The sequence below is a fragment of the Sciurus carolinensis genome, chromosome 5 (assembly GCF_902686445.1).
Source record: "Sciurus carolinensis chromosome 5, mSciCar1.2, whole genome shotgun sequence".
NCBI classification, from domain to species: domain Eukaryota; kingdom Metazoa; phylum Chordata; class Mammalia; order Rodentia; family Sciuridae; genus Sciurus; species Sciurus carolinensis.
Window position 1 is genome coordinate 45,849,577 of NC_062217.1, and position 19,976 is coordinate 45,869,552.

The window sequence follows — 19,976 nt, forward strand, 5'->3', positions numbered from 1 at the left end:
CTCCTGCCTCAGCCTCCCAAGGGGCTGGGATTACAGGTGTGCACCACAGCACCTGGCTTTTTTGTTTTTCTTGATAGTTTCTATAGTATCTACATTTTGCACACTAAATAACTTTAATGAAAGAAAAGGCTTTTTTTTAATAGAAGAAAGTTGATAGAGATTATTTCTAGGTGGGAGATATAGAACTGCACATGTAGCAGTTATTGTAACTAGAGTTCATTTATTTATATTTATTTTAAAATGATAGAATTAATAATAGCTCGTAAAAAGGGAGTGTACACTATTTGTATTATTTTTCTTGATTTCCCTACTTCACCCATTAGAATCTATTTCCTTTGATTCGGCTTGTCTTCTCTTATTTTTAGTGTGTTTCCCTGCTTTCTTCTCATTCTTGCTAGCCAAGGTCATCTTTGTCCTTCAGGGGAAATGCTTCCCTCTGAAGATCTTCAGAACATGGATTTCTGTAAGGATTCTCCCTTCCCTAAAAGTCCTTCTGGATTTAACATTCAAAGTCAGTCGTTCTTTAACTTCCTTGGCCTTTCCTCTCCTGCTTCCATCATCCTTTTCCTCTTGTTGAGTTGAGAGAGCATCCTCTCCTGGGAGAAGTTTGTCCTGCCAGGCCATGGCACTTTAATGTTTCCGTGAAGCAGTCAGGCTGAACCATGTCAGAACACGCCCCAGTGGGATTCAGACATGATGTTAAAATGGCTCTCTCTTCATCTTCAATTGCTGCACTAGAGCATTGCTTTCCAGAGAGATTTTCGCTCTAGCTCATCAGGTTTCTCAAGCCATTGGACTTGCACATGCCTGTCTGTTGTTTAGCTGACCCTTGGATAGAGCTCTACTAGTACATCAGGGCCCTGATCATCGATCTCCACAACCTCTAGAGGGAAGAGGCAACCCCTCTACTTCTTGCTGGTAGCTTGGGCTCCCAGCGCAGATCGTTGGTGCTATCCCACGACTCCCCTGGCATGCTCGGGAAGTGGCACCATCTGCAGTGTTGTCCTCGTTTGCCATAGATCACCTGGGCAACATTTATAGGAAGTTCTGTTCTTGGCGTCTCCAAGATGGTGTTATGTTTATATCACTGAAGTGCCCTCTTTTTGAAGCGCTGTGTCTGATTATAGGGAGTCGTGTAGTGCCATGATGAGACCCGCTCCCTCTGCTTGGAGAGTGTTGGTAGATACACTTAAAATGTTGAACATCCATTTCTCTTGTTTGCATCTTTGCACTTCCACACCGTTGTTTGAACGCATGCTCAGCAATGCATTTCTTTTTGCTTTGTATCACAGTCGTCTCAGGGTCCGCCTCCCTCATTATACTGTGATTTCCTTTGAGGGAGAGCTCTGTCTCATTTGTATCCATGCCTGCAGCATGAATGTAGGTGTTTAGAAGGTGGTTGGTGCTTAGCAAATTTGTGTTGAGTGGACCTGTGTCTCTGATGTTGTGCATCATCTCACCACTGTCTGCAGCATTTCGATTCTTTTAATGTCCCCCAGCTCAGTCCTTGGAACAAGAACAACTTATTTTGCATTCATCCAACTAGATATTGCAGTTCCATGTGAGAACCCAGTAAATGAACCAAGAATGTGCTTATAAGGCATACAGATACATTCTTGGTGGCTGTCAGTACAGCAGAACAAATTAATTAATTCAAAGTATCCTTTTTGGTACAAAAAAAAGTCCTTTTCCTAGTAAATATGCCTTGCTAGTTATAAGATAATAATCCTGAGTGCAGAGATTCCAGTACCTCCTTTCTACCATCTGGAGCAATGTTCTTGCATGGTGACACCTCAGCACTCTGTCCCCTTTCTCACCAGGATTTTTTCTACTCTCCCCGTCCCCGCCTCATAATGGGATGATGTCTCTTGTTCTCTTTCCTTCCTCTTTTCTTGCCTCCTAGCAGTTTTTGGTTTCATAACATAGTCTTTCTCTTTTACATCTCTGAATATTAAAAGATACATATATGTTGGAGTTTCTAAATGAAGGAAAGCATAAAGAAACAAATGGCCTTCCACATGGGCAGTAAATCTTCTATTTTTCCACATTTTTTAATTGGTGCTTTATAGCTGTACATAATGATGGGATATGTTGTTACATATTCATAGATGCACACAATATAACAACATAATTTGGCCAGTATCTGGGCAATAAATCTTTGTTGCTAGTATGAAGAAGTAATAAGTATACATGGTTCTAAGATTAAGAAATAAAAACTATATCTGATGTTAAAGCTTTCTTCCCCTGCCATCCACCCTCCAAGTTCCTCTACCTAGTGATAATTATAGTTAACATTTTCTTGTGTATTTTCCCATAAAACATTTAAAATAAGATATATACCAGCATATGAAAGTTGAAATGAATGTATGTATATATTTTCTTCTTATATGGAGGGGGTCATAAGAAATGCTCTTTAGACTTGCCTTTTATTGCTTAATATATTTAGAGATTTCTCCATAGGCCCTCCCTGTCTCTCTTTCCAAAAGACAGACCTCTCTTATTCTTTGTAACATTTTGATAGTATTCCAGCGTATGGATTGTGTAAGTTATCCTTCTTTGTGTTCAATAAGATTTTCCCCTGAATGTTTAGTTTCAATAGTGACAACTGTAAATATCTAAATACTATACCATATACATGTACTTTAAAACACTTATGCAAAAATGTATACATTTTATATCTTGATTACTGCTAATTTTTTTCCAAAAACTAAATTAGTTTTCACTCATTTATACAGTCCACCAAAGTGTTTGAATGTACCTGATTTTCTGTCAGTTTTCTGATTTTTTTTCTTATATGATAAAAAACCATTTATCTCATTGTGCAATTTCTTTGAGTAAAAATGATAGCAATTTTGAATTTACAGGTAATCCACCATTTATTCAAGAGCTGCCTGTTCCTGTCTTTGGCCCCTGTTCTGCTTGGTTGCTCTTTTCCTTATTGCTTGCGTGAGGTCTTTAGCCACTTCCTCGGTCCTTAACCTAAAATAGTCACTGAGCCACTAGTCTCACATTGGTGTGCCTTAATGCCCTGCCAGCTTTATGAGAGGACATTTTTCTCGCTTGTTTAGGGGTTTCTTTTCTTTAGAATATAAACAAAGCCAAGTATCTCATCTATCTTGTTCACCAGTATAGCACTATCCCATTGATTCAAGCCTGGCTCTTGTTTGTTTGATGAATGAAAGAAAAATGATTAGCCTATGTGTGTCATAAATGTTTGTTAACAGTTTTACTTTGTTTATGATATTTTATGCAAATGAAAACTAGGGATTTGTGTGTGTATGTATGTGTGTGTGTGTGTGTGTGTGTGTGTGTGTGTGTGTGTCGAGTGCTGGGGATTGAACTCAGAACCTCATGATGCTAGGCAAACACTCATCTACCACTAAAATACATACCCAGTCCTTTTTTAAAAAGTTTGAGACAGAGTCTTACTAAATTGCCCAGGCTGGCCTTGAACTTATGATCCTCCTGCCTCAATCGCTCAAGTAGCTGGGATTACAGGTGTGCGCCACTATGCCTGACTGGGTTTTCTTATTCAGTCAGATTTATCAACCTTTTTCATTTATGATTTCTGGACTTTCCTCATTTCACATTTATAAATATATACCTGTATCTTCTTTGGAAACATGTATGGTTCAGTCTTTTAGGTCCAAATCTTAGAACTTTATAATATTTTTTTATACACTAAGCGAAGGATCTAGTTTCCATTTTCTCTCAATAGTTTCTGAGTCCACTGTCATTCACCGACTGTCCCTCTTGCATTGGTTCAGCACAACTACTTAAGGAGAAACTGTATTTCCATGTGTTTTCTTTCTAGACTCAAACTGTTTTAATTGCTAAGTTTCATGATGTTTCAGTATTTGCTGGAATGTCCTTTCTTATTTATTTTATCTTTCAGGATTTTTTTTTTTTTTTTTTTTTGCGGTACTGGGGATCGAACTCAGGGCCTTGTGCTTTCGAGGCAAGCACTCTACCAGCTGAGCTATCTCCCCAGCCCATCTTTCAGGATTTTTCATGGCTATAATTATATATATATTTTTTCCAGAGAGTATACAATCCTTTTCCCAAGTGTAAATTATCTGAAATTATTTTAGAGTAAAAATGTATTTATATGCTTACATATGTGTACATATTTGCATATATAAACACATAATAAGTGTTTTATAGTTCTTTGTGTCACAGTTCAGAGCTTAGTTTGTGCAGAGTTCATGGTATTAAATGTGGAATGAACTGGATATTGAAGTTGTTTCTTGCAAAAAATGGATTAATGAATATAAAAAGAATTAGCATCCTTTGCTAAGAAGGTTTTAGATTCGGGCACAGTTAGCTATGTTCTGCTAATACATTTAAGTGTGAATGGGTCCTAAAATCCTGGACGTGGATGTTTATATTTGAGTATAATAAACTACTATGAAGTTACCCTTATTCCTAACTGCTTATTTTGGATGCATGCTGCAGAAAATGACTAGATACAAGAAAACCTGAGTCCCAGCTTTTATTTTGCTACTAGTGAGCTGTTTAGCTTTTGGCAAAATAAACTGTATCACTGATCCTGTTTTCTCATCTTGAGAACAAGCCTAATTTTGCTTTTTAATTTATCAAATAATACTTGTTTAACTGCCTACCTTTGAGAATTTTTGGGAGGGTCAAGTAACAGAATTCTGGAAAAAAATTTTCTTTGAAAATGATAAGGTCTTCTGGTTAAATATCATATTTTAAAAATATTTCATTTGCTATGTTCAGTCCTCCTCTTCCCATGTTCCACCAAGAAAGATAATACAGGAATTTTTTAAAGGCATAAGCTTATAAGAACAGATTTGTAAGACCCCCTGGATTTTCCCACCATATTGAATGTTAAAAAAGTTGTAAGAATGAGGATGAGGTATACTAGGAGGGGAAGTTGGGGTTGGGGCAGAGGCAGAAATAGAGACATAAATCTTTTTCTATAGTAGGAATCAAAAAAAGCATTAAAAATGAATAAATAGAAGAATATACATGCTATTAAGGAGACCATTTTAATAGTTAAAACCACACACAGAGCAGGGTGCAATGGTGCACACCTCTAATTCCAGTGATTTGGGAGGCTGAGGCAGGAGGATTGAGAGTTCAAAGCCAGCCTTAGCAAAAGTGAGGCACTAAGCAACTCAGTGAGACCCTGTCTCTAAATAAAATACAAAAATAGGGCTGGGGATGTGGCTCAGTGGTCAAGTGCCTCTGAGTTCAAGCCCAGGTGCCTCCACCTGCAAAAAACAACAAAAACCCATACACAGGAATTCGAGGTGGTTGTAGAGGAATGGGCTAGCACATGATCTGCTTTTATTTTAGTATAAGTCTTGATAGTACTAATAAATTAAAGCTATATTCATATGTTAAAGTGATAAAAAGTTAAACAGAACACTGCAGGCCATTATGGAAGAGTGAGACCCTAGCATAACATCTGGCATGTAGGTTCTTAAGTTCTTAATAATGAATAAGCATTATTCAATTATTTTGAAAATATTCTAATATTCCCTTGCTGGAGCTATGTAAGAATTAGGATTATATGCTTCAGGAACTGATAGGATGAACAACATATTTGAAAAATCACAGTGTAAGTAACAGGTGTTTTTATTTTGGGAACTATGGAATATTGGATGGTCTTTGAATAAAGTTTTTAAAATGTCAATCTGAATTTTAAGTTTATTTTATACTTTTCATGGAAGTTTGAGGGCTAGAAAAATCATGGCACCTAGTTCTTTGATATGAGATTATAAACATAGTAACTGAGTTTGGAAGAAGTTGCCTCTTTCAAGAGTTAATCAGGAAGTTGAAAGCTAGAGATTTAGTTATAATAATGTAATCTGTTTGAAGCAGAGTATTCCCTTGAGGTAACTCCAAAGTTCTGCTAGTTTCTAACCAGTAACAGATGAGTACTTGTTATCCAGGATGAGAAAATGCTTTACTAACAGAATTGCATTGAACCCAATATTTATTTGTAAGTTGCTATGAATTTATGAGGAAAGAAATGCTAGAGAAATAACAAGAAATAGCATTGTGTGATACTCTGAAAGGAACTAATTTGATTTGTTTTTCTTTGTAAGACACAGATGAGTTTGAGTCACATTATATTTTCCTCTCTGTATCTTTTACCTTCCAGTCTAATTTCTTGACCATGCACATTGACTTTTTAATCTAACAATTTTGCACTCATGGAACTATTCTGTTTGACTAAGCCACAATTATTTTTGCTACCTACTTATATAGGAAAATAATTCCACATCCAAATAGTACTTAAGTAAAAGTTTCAAAAGTGAAATATTGCACCTGCTAAGGTTAAATATGTAATTGATTTGGATGTCTTCTGTACAACCATGTTAATTGAAAACCATATTTTAAAACTTTTATTGTTCCTAGAATAAATTACGGGAACCTAAGCGACAACAGCAAGAAGAGGAAAGAACCAAAATCCTTCAAGCTGAGCACAGGAGGTATAACTGGCTAATAAAATAAGCATCCTTGGTAAAATCAATTACTTATAAAAGTTTTGCAGTGCTTTAGGAAAACACTAGAGTAATAATATTAAATACAGTTTGGGAATGCTTATTACCTTTAGCTGTTTGTCACTGAGTTATGGTGTATGTACGAGGTATGTCAACTGCTACATAGCTGTATACACGTTTGTATACATATACATTCATGACTCACAATATCCAATTTTCTTGGATAGATAGCATTATAAACACATCATAAAACTGAATCATGTTTTCAAACTATGTGTTTTATTAGGTTACTTTTAATTTGCCTTCCATGGATGGAGCATCATAATAAACCTTTGCTATGATGCTGTACCATTTCTAGACTACATCTAAGGACTAAAGCTTGTTAAAACTATTTTATACTGAGTCATACAGTAGGGGGAGAAGTCTCAAGACAGAACCAAGAAGTGTTAAGTACTCTCTGTTATTCATAATACCAGGTAGGAGCACTTGAGAGCTGATGGCTACCATGTTGTCTGTCATTGCTATGCTAGGCTTTTCCTGGGAGGTGCTTAGGCTATTTGAGTTCACTGGGAGGTGCTTGTGTGTCTTAGGAGAAGAATTTAATATAAAGGCTTTCATGATTTAAAGAAACAAATTCTTCTTTTGAAAGTAATAGCTTCTCTTATGTATTTAACCTTTCTGCTACCACTGAGGTGTATTTTTGAGTTGTGGTGATTTCATTTTGTAAATAAGAAACCTTACAATGTATCCAGCGAAGCTCCCTGTTCTGATGGTGCTACTTATGGCTCATGCTCTTTTGACTGGATATACTGCCTCCTTAGTCCAATCAAAATAGTTTCAAAATGTTAAATGTGAATTTTTGTGTTTCTCTGATTTTAAGGAAACATTAAAACTTTGAAACATTGGCTGTTTTGTGAGGAGTAAGTTGCTGGGAGAGGAGACCTTTATAGTTATCTGCTTATTTAGTCCTTTTTATTGGTTTTCCTCATTTAATCTTTATAAGAATTTCTGTTAAAAAATGGTATTGTGTTTACATAACACTGACTTTCTAGTAGTAGCCAATTACTTCTCTGGCTTTCTGCAGAATGATTTGATTGGGAAACTTTGAGCATTTTAAAAATAGTGATGTGTCCCTTGAACAGTCTCCATTGCTAAAAAAGTAATCTTTCATAGCACCTAATAAAAGATAAGTTATTTGATTAGAGGCAGAAAGGATTACATTTTAGTTATAGAATCTTGGCCTTTATTCTTTAGATTTAATTTCCACACCTCTGTAATACCTAAATATTGGTGGGACTGTTTATTTTCTATATCTTATTTTCTCTTTTATTGATTCTAATTAAAGTAAATCCAAATTTATTCCATAAGGAAGTTTCTCTGGATAATAAACTCAGAAATCAGTTTTGAAATCCTAAACACAATTTTTTATGTTCTTAATCAATTTTTGAAAAGAGCTTACATTTGACTTGTCCTTAGAGTTTGTAGAGAGCTTTCCCATGGTATCTTAAGAGGAGACTCCAACACTCAATAACCTCTTAATGAACAAAATAACTGTGTCTTCCTTACTCAGGGAACACCACAGGCTTTATAGTATGTGTGTAGGGGACATAAGTTAGTGTTCTACAGGGGCGTTGGGGTTGGAAAGGCAACATGCTTTCTCCTGTTTAGAGTTCACATAGCATAAAACAGCATCCTGAGTTTTATAGCAGAAAGGGATTCCTCATGAGTTTTTCAGTGAATCCTGTAATGAGCTTGAGCTTGAGCTTACCCCTGCCCTTGAACCTGACCCAGTGTAACCATTTGAGCAAGAGAAGACAGGTAGAAACTCTAGAGAGAACAGACAGAGGAGGAGGGTCAGGGCCTGATAGGATCTGGGCCACAAGTTGAACACCAGAGTGAACCAAATTGATTTATTGAAATTTGAACAATGTCTTAATAATATCCACCCTAAGAAGAAAACCTAAAGTGCAAGTTTGGCAGCTATAACATATATTAATATTATAATATACATGTTAATACATATGATATAATGCTAACAAACTAGTAAACAAAAATGTAAACTGGAACTTTCCACCATTGGTATTCTTTAGTTTTATTTATTTATTTTTGCAATACTGGGGATTGAACCCAGGGACACTCTACCAGTGACCTACATTCCCAGCCCTTTTTATTTTGAGGCAAGATCTCTCTGAGTTATACAGACTGGCCTCAAATTTGCAGTCCTTCTGCTTTGGCCTCCAGAGTTACGGGGATTACAGGTATGTGCCTCAAAACCTGGCCCCTATCTTTATTTCTTCCCCCATTTTTTAAAATTGGTGCATTAGAGTTGTACATAATGATGGGATTTGTTGTTACGTATTTGTACATCATGCACACAATATAATGATATAATTTAGCCAATATCACCCCCAATACCACTTTCCCTCCTCCCTCCCCACCCTGTTTGTATTCTTTTTTTGTTACCTGGGATTGAATCCAGGGGTGCTTAACCACTGAGCAACATCCCCAGCTCCTTTTTATATTTTATTTAGAGACAGGGCTTCATTTAGTTGCTTAAGGCCTCACTAAGGTGACTGAGACTGGCTTTGAACTCATGATTTTCCTGCCTCAGCCTCCTGAGCCATTGGGATTGTATTCTTGATAGGAGTTTAAGAGAAAAAAATCTCTTTACCACCCCTCATCTTTGGTTGACTCATATTGCAATGGACAGACCAGTTGAGGACACACATAAGCATCAAGGAGAGCTCAACCACTGGGACCCTCTTAGTTACCGATGCTCAGGAGGGAACTGTAGTACCTGTTTCATGACGAGGCAGTGAGAGTAATAGACAGTGAGCTGTACTGCGTGTTGTCCAGCAGTGGGATTTTCACAGTGCAATTGCTGTCACAAAAGCAGGTGTGTGCCCAGAAAATGAATTTATTCAATAAGTACATTATCAGGGCTCACTCTGCCAAGGCTTTGTTCAAGCTCAAGAATAGGGTAAATAAGGCAGAAAAGGACTCAAACCACCTGGACACTACAATCTGAAAGAGAGGAGCAGAAGTCAGCAATTAAACAGCAGGATTATTTTAGAGGGTGAAGAATAAGTACTGTGAAGACTGTATCACAGGGTGATGTGAAGGGAGCTATCAGAGGTGATAGACTGAAGAAGGCCTCTCTGAAGAGCTGATCTCAAAGTATCAGGGAGAGTCAGACACACACAGATTGGGGCAGGAACATGTACTCATATGTTGCTTTTTGATCAGGGGAGGAGCAAATGCAGGGTTCTAACATGGGAATGGACTTTGAATCCCAAATTGTTGGATTATGATTTTGAGGTAGAAAAAGTAGGCAGGAGTGAGGCAATACAAGATGGCCCAAGGGTCCAATGAGAAGTCATGGGAGGGTTAAAGTCAAAGCGAGGATTATAACTTAGGGAGGTGGTTGTGTGGAGACTGGATTCCAGAGGGTGGGAGTGGGGCAGTACCCAAGAAAGGTGATGCAGATTTGAATTAGAGTGGAGTTCATGTAAAGAAGTGGGTGAAGGCAGGGTGTGTTTAGTGGGTAGAGCACACAGGACCTCTACTGGTTTGAATGTAGGGTGGGATGAATAGGGGATGATGAGAGAAAGTCCCTTTGTCTGACAAAAAGACTAGATATAAAGAGCCCCAGCTTATAGGCAATCCAGAATTCCATTGGCTGTATTGCTTAAGGGGAGTTGGGCTCAGTTTCTCTTCCTTAATATTCAAGTCTGCAGCTCAGTAAGATACCCTTCAACCTGTCTGCTGAGAGATTGAGTAAAGGTGACTTTCACATTGAGTCCTGCAGTGAGCCAGGCTGACCAGCATTTAGCACTTGGGTAGATTTGATGGCAAGAGGGGAAAAAACTGTATCTCAGCTGAGATGAAACCTCTGCCCGACAGAATTGTACAGAAAGAGCAGCTCAAAAACTCAGAGGTCAAAATGAGTCAAAACACAGTTGGCATCTTGGCTAGCACTGAGCAAGCATGGAGAGACAAACAACCTCCAGCTTTTGACTTTGCCACCCAACCATTATTTTTCTCAAAGTGCCCAGATCCCACAGTCAAGGACTTGTAGACACTCACCATGACCAGTCCTTATGACTGGAAAGAGTCTACCATGACTGCTTCCCAGCTTCTTTACATGTGGTTGCAGTGCTCTAGGCTCTGTTTCTGCTCCCAAGAAGCTCGTGGTCTTATTCACACAGTTCCTAAGTAATCCATTGCTATTTCTCTCCCTTCCAAGACCCTAACCATACTCAGCCATGCATGGGCTGATGACGTTATATGTATTTTTTTTTAATCTTAATAATTATAATATGAAACAAAAAAGTCCACAAAACAAATACACAATTTTGATTATAAAGCGAACCCCCCCATATCCAGCTCCAGAAATAGAATACAGTCAGCCCTCTATATCTATGGGTTTCACATCTATGGATTCAACCTCCTGTGTGTTGAAAATATTTGGAAAAAGCATTGTGCCTGTACTGAACATCTACAGACCCTTTCTTCTTGTCATTCTCTAAAGGGTTGCAGGGGCTGAGAATATAGCTCAGTTGTTAGAGTGCTTGCCTCACAAACACAAAGCCCTGGGTTCAATCCCCAGCACAAGAGAAGGCTGTTCTAAAGGGTTGCAGCACCACAAAAAAAAAAAAAAAAGAGAGAGAGAGAGAGAAAGAAACCTGTTCTAAAGGGTTGTCAGTATAACAACCCTTTATATAGATCTTATATTAAGTATCGTATATAATCTAGAGATGATTTAAAATGTATGGGAGGATGAGTATAGGGTAAATGCAAATAGCTATGTCACTTTACATAAGGGACTTGAACAGTAGTGGATTCGGATGCCCCTGCGAGTCCCGGCTCCAGTCTCCTGTGGATTTTGAGGAATGACTCTATGAATACCTCTGTATAGGTATCCTTTTTCTTGGTCTTAATAATAATAATTTTCTTATTCATTCAGGATTTAATTTCTGAAACTGGCCATTGCAAGTATGACAGAATATAAGGAAAAGATATACCCATTCCTTCTTTCCAAAGCTGGAACTTTTCTCTCCTCTGGTGTTTCCCTTTTCCTGTACTTTCTTCCCATTTTCTTTCAAATTTTCACTTGTAGGGTTTATTTAGAAAGACTGGCAATGGGGTACACATCTGTGGGAATGTCCTGCAACATGAGTTCTCCAGAGTTAGCTTTTGTTATTCTTTTGTTTTGCCTCTTGCTGAAGCTTCCATTTTTCCTCAGTCTCTGGATTTTGTAGCCCAGAGAGCTGCAGTTACTTGAATGGCCAAGTCTCTTGATGGACTGGTGCAAGATGGGTGAGTGAAACTCTCAAGTGAAGTATCCATGCTCCCTTTGGCTCAAGCCAAGACTGGCACCAGCTCTAGTAAAGAACCGTGACCAGCACGCCATGTGGTGACTGTGAAAAGCAGTTTCTGTAGATTTCTGCTAAGCCAAAGGGAGCAAGCAATCCCTACCGTCAGTTCATGCAGCACATTAGGTTCTCAGAAATCTCTTAGCCCTGAAGCAAGCTTTCTACTTACACACATTTTTCATTGTTTTAAAGGGTAAATAATGCTTTTCTGGACCGACTCCAAGGCAAAAGTCAACCAGGTGGCCTCGAGCAGTCTGGAGGCTATTGGAATACGAATTGCGGCAACAGCTGGGTGAGTTTTTTCTTTCCTCTTAAAAAAAAAAAAATCATCTTTCCAAGTTGAAGAATAAAAACAATGAGAATTTTAAAAATATGTTGTGGCCCTCTCCCCAGATGTTTCTTTTTTGGTGTGCTATTCAGCTGTGTGTTGGGTAGTCAGTCAGGGTGATTACTGTAAATTCCACAGTAGCTTCTGGTGAGAGGAAGGAGGAGATGGAGAGTGTCCTGATTTTAGCTCTGGCCATCACAGGAAAAAAAATGACACCTGCCCTTTGTTCTCAACTTAATTGCCTGGAATATAAGGCTTTTTATCACCTTTTGCCCATACCTACAACAAAACAGTTGAACATTTTTTTTCCAAGATCATCTTAAGCGAAATATGGTTATAAAAATAGTAAGCAATTTCTCTAGTAATATATTCTTTTCAGTGAAACTAGCACATCAAAGAAACTCGTATTTAATTTTTCACTACAAAATGATTTTTAAAAACCCCTACAGCAAAAGGCACTCTTTGAAAATGAAATACCCTTACATATTTCTGTGACGGAAACTTTGCAATTGTATTGTAATATGTGTTTAATGTATTTTGTGTGCACAATACATTATTGAAGCAGCACCAAAACTTTGACATGTATCTGATTGTGAAGATTGCATTGTACACAGAATCAGAACTAACTACAGTAAGTTTTACAGTTTGATTGTAGCCCACATGCACAGGTACTTACTTAAAAATATGTATAGATATATACATATAAATATATATGTATCTAGAGAGAGACAGATTTTCTATGAAGAGAGATGTGAGAGAGAGCTGCACATGCACAAGAGAGATATCAGATAGGACTCTTTATTAAAATTCAACAAAATAATCAAGTGCTAATGGAAGTTACAGATTACCCTTTAATAAGTTCTTTTATCATTTTTGAGAAGTCAATCTATTAGAAATTTTCTATGCCTGTTTCCTAGGAAGGCATCTAGAAGATAAAATTGATAGATGGATTTTATAAGTGTATACATACTTAAGATAATTGAACACAAGCAAAATTTAAAGAGAATGCATTCTGGATGTGTCTGTTTTATCCATAATGTACATTTGTTTGCTTTGCTATGGCATTCAGAATAAGGACAACATGGAAGAGAGAGAGAAAATAAGCAAAATACAGTGTCTTTGCATTGTTTGTTTGATATGATATACACAGTACTGACTTATTCATGAGAATATGTGAGTAGGAGTCATATGGAAAATGGGGCATTGTAAGTTGAAGGCTTTATCCTAGTTCATATAACTTGGTTGTGAAATGGGATGGAAATTCAGATTTTGGTCAGAACTTGGAAACTCACTGTAGATATGTCACTTCTCCACTATTTAACAACATGGAGTAACACCTGGGATTGAGGGGATGATAATGAAGACTGTAAATGCAAACACTATGGGAGTAAGCTAACGAAATGAGGATCTGGCCTTCTGACTCAACAGTGATTCTTGGTAGGCCTTAGAGAGTGAGTTGCAAATCTCTGCTAGACTCCTTGACAGATGAAAGAGCTTTGCCATTTTCTCATGATGTAATGGTGAGGATGATTGGGTGGAGTTTTTTTTTTTTTTTTTTTTTTTTCTTTTAAAGTGTTACAGGCATATCCAAGTCCAAAGTGGTTGTTGACTCTTCCCATACTTGTGAGAAGCAGTGACAGAAAGATGAGAACTCCCTTGGTCTCCTACCTCTACCTCCTCTTACCCAGAGATGGCTGGACTTAAATGCTTGCTTTTCCTTATGGGCCAGGTTCTATTTCTTCAACCTGTGGGGACAATTTGTTTTAATCATGCTCTCCCTTCTCTCCTGAATACTAGACGCTCCATCTCAAAAAGAAACTTCATCAGCATAAAATATAAATATAAATTCTACTGATAACTGACTTTCCTTTCATTGCTCTCCTGTTTCTTTGTTCCTCTTTAGAGCAAAACTTCTAGAAGTGTCCTTTTTTGCATCTCTATTTTATTTTATCCCATATTTTTTTCTTATCCCTATTCCAATCAGGGTTTAAACTCTACCATTCTTAAAAAAAAAAAAAAAAAAGAAGAAAAGTCTTTTTTTATGGTCACACTGCAAAATTCAGAGCTTATTTTTCAGTCTTTGTCTTTGGCTCTCTGCATTATTTGTCATGGTTAACCATTCCTTTTCTCTCTTTCACTTCTGGGACAACTCCTGGGTTTCCACGTCTCAGTGGCCATTTCTTTCCACTCTCCTTTGCTGAATTCTCTACACCTGCCTATCTTCTTCAACACTGAACTTCAACACTGATCCACTTTTTAAACTTTGTTTCATTAATACCTTGGTGCTCTCATTCATTCTAATGAAATTAAATACCTTCTTCATGCTTATTATTCCCAAATTTCCCTTTGTTCTCTTCCTACAGACTTCTTACTTGCACATCCAGTTGTCCACTCAGCATTTCTATTTAGATGTGTAACAGACTCTCCAACCTTAACTTACCTAAAATTTAACTTTTGATCGCTTCCACCCTAGTGTTCTACCTGCAGATTTCTCTTTTCAATCATGGTACAGCCTGTTTCACACATAACTTGAAACTGATCCATCAGCAAATCCTCTCAATCTTTCTTGCCAAACAGACCTAATCCAACAGCATCTCACCACCTTTACTGTCATCATCCTGCTTCTGGCCTCTGTCAGTGCTCATCCAGATCCTGGGAGTAATCTCCTAGGTCATTTTCTTGCTTCCACACTTAACACATCTGGAATCTGTTCTTAGAGAGAATCTGACTCCTATCAATTCTCTACTTAAAACCCTACAGTGATTCTCATAATTCCCAAGTCACATGGAATAAAAGCCAAAGTCCTAAATGTGACCTTCCAGGGTGCTGCATGATGCGGACCTCATCTCACCTCTGGCTGTCTCCGGCACCTGCTCTCCCATTTCATCCTAGCTTACATACTGCTAGCTTTCTTGCATTTCTTTGAATATTTAAGACACTATCTTCATCTACAAACAGGGTCCTTGAATCTGATGCTCCTTCTGTACTCTTCTTCAAAATATCCAAATGGTTGGTTCTCTTTTAAGTGCTTTCTTGATTCCATCATCTCAGTGGGGTTATCTTGGCTATCCTATGTTAGGACTGCCACCTGTGCCTTCTCCTTCTCCTGCAATCCCCTTTCACGAATCCACTTCCTTTTCCCACAGTGCTCTTCAACTTCTAACATAATTTTTAGCATAATTTATTTGTATGTTTTGTTGGCTGTTTATTCTTAGTCTTTCCACATGGTAATGTATATTCTTTTTTTAAATTTTTTTTAATTTTTACAGACTGCATTTTGATTCACTGTACACAAATGGGGTACATCATTTTGTTTCTATGGTTGTACACATGTAGATTCATACCATTCGTGTAATCATACATGTACATAGGGTAATGATGCCTGTCTCATTCCACTATTTTTCATACCCCCTCCCATCTCATTTCCCTCTATGTAATCTGAAGTTCCTCCATGCTTCTCTCAACACCCCCCATTATATATCATCATCCACTTATCAGGAAAACATTCAGGGTGGGTTCCTTTAATTGTTTTTTTCACCAGTGTATTCCAAGCATGAAGCAATGATTGGAAATTCATGTTCATACAAGGAAACAAGTGGTTATGATTGAACATCATAAACAGAACAAAGAGATTTAGCCAAATGATTTGATAAATTCAAATGATTAGATACTGAATTTAAAATAGCTGTGTATAAAGCATTTGATGAAATAAAAATTGGATTTGGAATAAGGAGCAAAAACCAAGAGACAGTTAAAGACACAACTAAAACTTGTAAAAGAATAAAATAGAGCTTCTGGAAATAATATTTGAAATTAAGAAACTCAATGAATTTATCATAATAAAGAAATTAAGAACTTAACCAAAACACTATTTCTTATTTCTTATTTGTTTAAAAAACACCCTTAAAAGATAGACAATATATTCTGTTTGCAAAGCCACAGGGAAACAGGTACTTTACACATTATTGGTAGAAATGCAAAGTGATACATATATTATTGAGATCCATTTGTTAATGTCTTCTCATAAAATAAAAACCAGACTTAGACATGTTAGTTTATTACACTTTCCAATTTTATTAAACTTTTCAAGGAATGACTACTTCAAGTGTCTGTAAAAGTTTTTCTGAAAAATGAAAAAGAAGGGCATATTTTCTAAAATGATTCAGTAGATACATGTAACTTTGAAATAAAATCAACAATTATACAGAAAATAAAAAAGATTCACATTCATAAACATAGATTTTTAAAAAACATGAAATTTTGATCAAGTCAATAGGGAAATTTTGAAAAGCATAATATATCCTGATCAAATTAGATCAATCCCAGAAATGCAAACTCGGCTTATCATGAACAAAACAAAAAAAAAAAAAACAAAAAAACACTAAGATAAGTTACCTCATACCTTACAGGAGAAAAGCCATATGATCTTCTCAATAGACAGGGAAATAATTTGATACATTTTAAAACTCATGTGACTGAAAAATAAAAACTTCTAGCAAGCTATGAATAGAAAGGAAATTTCTCTATCCGATAATGGGATCATAATTCTATAATAAAAATACCCCAAAAAACATTTCATTTACATCAGATGTAAAGATTGAAAAGAAAAAAGAACATTTATATATTATATCACAGATGCTACAATTTTCTACATCAAAAATCCAAGAAAAGTTATAGTCAGATTATTAGAATAAATAGGAACTTGGCAATGTTGATGGATATAGGATCAATATATAAAACCTAACTTCATTTATCTACATTGGGAATAAACAAGAAACCTAATAAAAAGATTCAACCAAAGATATCAGGACTTAAAAAAAGTACATGAAATTTTTGTAGAAAGATACTGGGGAGTAAATACATAGAAGCTATACCTTGTTAATGGATAGGGCTGATTTAATTAAATTTTAATCAAAACAAAGAATCAGGAATAGCTAATTCATTTCTAAAGATAAAGAAATATATGAGATCTTAATTAATATTTAATATGTATGCACTTGTCACTAATAGACCCACCATTTTGATGTATGATGTATGATTGAGAGGCAGAATACCTCCCTGGGGGAAAACGGATTTTTCAGTTTCAGTTGAACACACCTGAAATTAGGTACTTTCCTGATAAGCATTCATGAAAACTCCAGGTAAATTAAAACTTAAAAATAGAGGAAGACTTTTTTAAACTTTAGAAGAAAAATAAAGCCACTTATAAAATGGAGTCAGGCATGGTGGTGCATACCTGTAATCCCAGTGGCTCTAGTGGCTGAGGCAGGAGAATTGCAAATTCAAGACTAGCCTCAGCAACTTAGTAAGGACCTAAGTAACTTAACAAGACCCTGTCTGAAAATAAAAAAAACAAAAAAGGTCTGCAAATGTAGCTTAGCGATTAGGTGCCCCTGGGTTTAATCCCCAATACCTTAATATCATAAATAAATAAACAAATGCAATGGAACTAGGGAAGGGTTTTGTAAAACTCAAAGTATGAGCCAAAAAGAAATGATAAAAATACCTGCATTTAAATTTAAAACATCTGCTCATCAAAGAACACCATACAAAAGTCAGAAGAGGAGCCACAAAGTATGTTTTTATTCAGGATCTGTTTTATACATAACAAGTGGACACAAGTTGGTATATAGAGTATATTGTGTGCATATCATTTATCCAGAAGTTGATAGATGAATATTGAGTTTCCTCAAGGAATGTGGCAGGAGAGCTATGTCCCAAATCACAGATGGGGCTTAGAGAAAACATTGGAACCAGCAGAAAGCCTAAGACAGAGACAAAAAGGAGGGAGACAGAAAATATAAAACTATGATGAAAACCCTGGAAGGAAATAGTTGTTTTTAATAGTGTCTTCTAGACACTTAAGCAGCAGGACCCCAATAAGTATATGTTGGATAGACAAATTAGATTGATTTGTATTTTTAAAATTAAAAAAAAATTACATTAGTCTTCTCATATTGCCTAATATATAGTTATTTTTCTATAATTTAAAATAGATTTTATATTTTAAAAATGCATTTTGATTTTTCCAGAGTCCCCCATTAGGTTTCTTTAGTATGGGGTACTTTATCACTTTAAATATTTTTTCTGATTAATAGTAGGCAGGACCTTTGGGGATGCTGTGGAAACTCTAAATCCTATGTCTCCAAGGGCAATTAAACACTTGATCTATGCCATGACCTATGAGGTCACCTGAGATTAGTTTCCCAGAGTGTTAGAAAAAACAGCAATTGTCTGAATCCTAAGTGTCACTTGACCTAGCACTGTGGAAGTTTTGTTGGAGATTCCTTGACCCCTTGCACGCAGTGGGAGTGGGGACTCATTAGTTTCTCTCTCTACCTCCAGGTCCCCTGGGAAGTCATCTTCCTGCTGCGTAGAGCCGCGTACCTCCACTTGATACATTTTCATTTAAATTGTTCACATTGGGTTGTTCTGTACTTGATGTAGCTTTGGAGGAGGGTGACAACATTTGTGAACTCTATTATTTGGGGCCTGTGTTAGCCTATCTCTAAGAACACAGCCAACAAGACATCCTTGGATAAGCTGTTACTTTCTTAACAGAGACTACGTGGTAAGCTAAATGCAATGTGACTTGAAAATTAAACCATTTCACTGGTACTTTTCATCATTAAAAACTCATCTTTTTCACCTGATGCAGTGAAAGTATTTGTTGAAGGAACTTCGTTTTGGACTACAAAGTTTTTGAATTTTATTTTGTTCCTTGTGGTAATTTTTGTCTTCTTTTCCTTCTAGGGTATATGAGAAATACTTACTTCCGTCTGGCTCTCATCAACTGGCCTTGCAAAACCCCTTGAAAACCCCCTACTACTTCTTCATGTAGTTTTGATTAGCTTCACTGGTTTTTTACCTTAACTTCAACTGCCCATCCACTCAACAGAGTGGTTAGGGATGGTTGATTTCTTCAGTCATTAGTTATGCATGTTTGCAGGAGCTGATTACTGAACTCATATTTTATCTCTACTGCCAGCAAAATGTTACTTTATTTTTATAATTGGTTTTGCCTCTTATTAGAAGAATAATTAGAGCAATGTTAGTAAGACAGAAAAAGAGGGAATCACTTTTTTCATGTTAGCAAGAGCTATGGGTGCTTCAGGCTTGTATCTCTGTAACTTACTAATGCTTAACTAAATGCTTTGGGGGTATTTAAGATTTCAGTCAATTCATTTTCTTAATCTAGAGTACAAATATGACCAAAAGAAAAAATTTTTTGTATTCTTTTAACAAATTTATAAATAAAGCTCTACTTCTATATCAGTGGGTTGTTTTTATTTTTAATGACAAGCTCTTGAGTTTTTTTCCCTTGAGAAGGTCTCATTTTAATATTTCCTTTTAGAGTCCATAAGATCAAATATAATAATGTAATCACTATCGGGTCTTACTTTGTTCCAGATTTATTTAATATGGCTCCCCTTATTTTCAGAGTGGGACAGTTTATTTCATAAAAGGCCAACGTTTCATTAAAATCAACTAAAGGTAAATATAGACACCACATGTGTTTTGTAGGTATGTTGGAAATGTGTCATATTTTTGTTCTATGGAACCTATTTCCTGTTGCTAATTCAATGGGCTTTCCTATTCAATTTCTGTGACCTTGAGCCTGTTCATAGATCCTAGAGTAAAAGAGTATTGATTTTTCCATGCTGTGTAACCTGTGCCCCATCCTCCCACCATCCCCCATGTCATATAAGGAAAACATTGCATTTATTCTGAGAATAAAGGTTGGAGGAGCAAGTCTTTATTTTTACTTATTTATTAATTTATTGCAGCAGTTGCTCT

At 36.5% G+C, this 19,976-nt stretch overlaps 1 protein-coding gene across 3 annotated transcripts in view; it reads left to right on the forward strand.

Annotated features, from left to right (window-relative positions):
- The window catches only part of Epsti1 (epithelial stromal interaction 1), a 99,372-nt gene extending 79,923 nt beyond the window's left edge, over positions 1-19,449 (forward strand). For all 3 annotated transcript variants that reach the window (XM_047553467.1, XM_047553468.1, XM_047553469.1), the window contains 3 exons: positions 6,391-6,464; positions 12,044-12,143; positions 18,933-19,449. In XM_047553467.1, the coding sequence (XP_047409423.1) occupies positions 6,391-6,464; positions 12,044-12,143; positions 18,933-18,941 (183 nt within the window). In that variant the 3' untranslated portion in view covers positions 18,942-19,449. The remainder of the gene's footprint in view (positions 1-6,390; positions 6,465-12,043; positions 12,144-18,932) is intronic.
- The last annotated feature ends 527 nt before the right edge of the window (positions 19,450-19,976 follow it).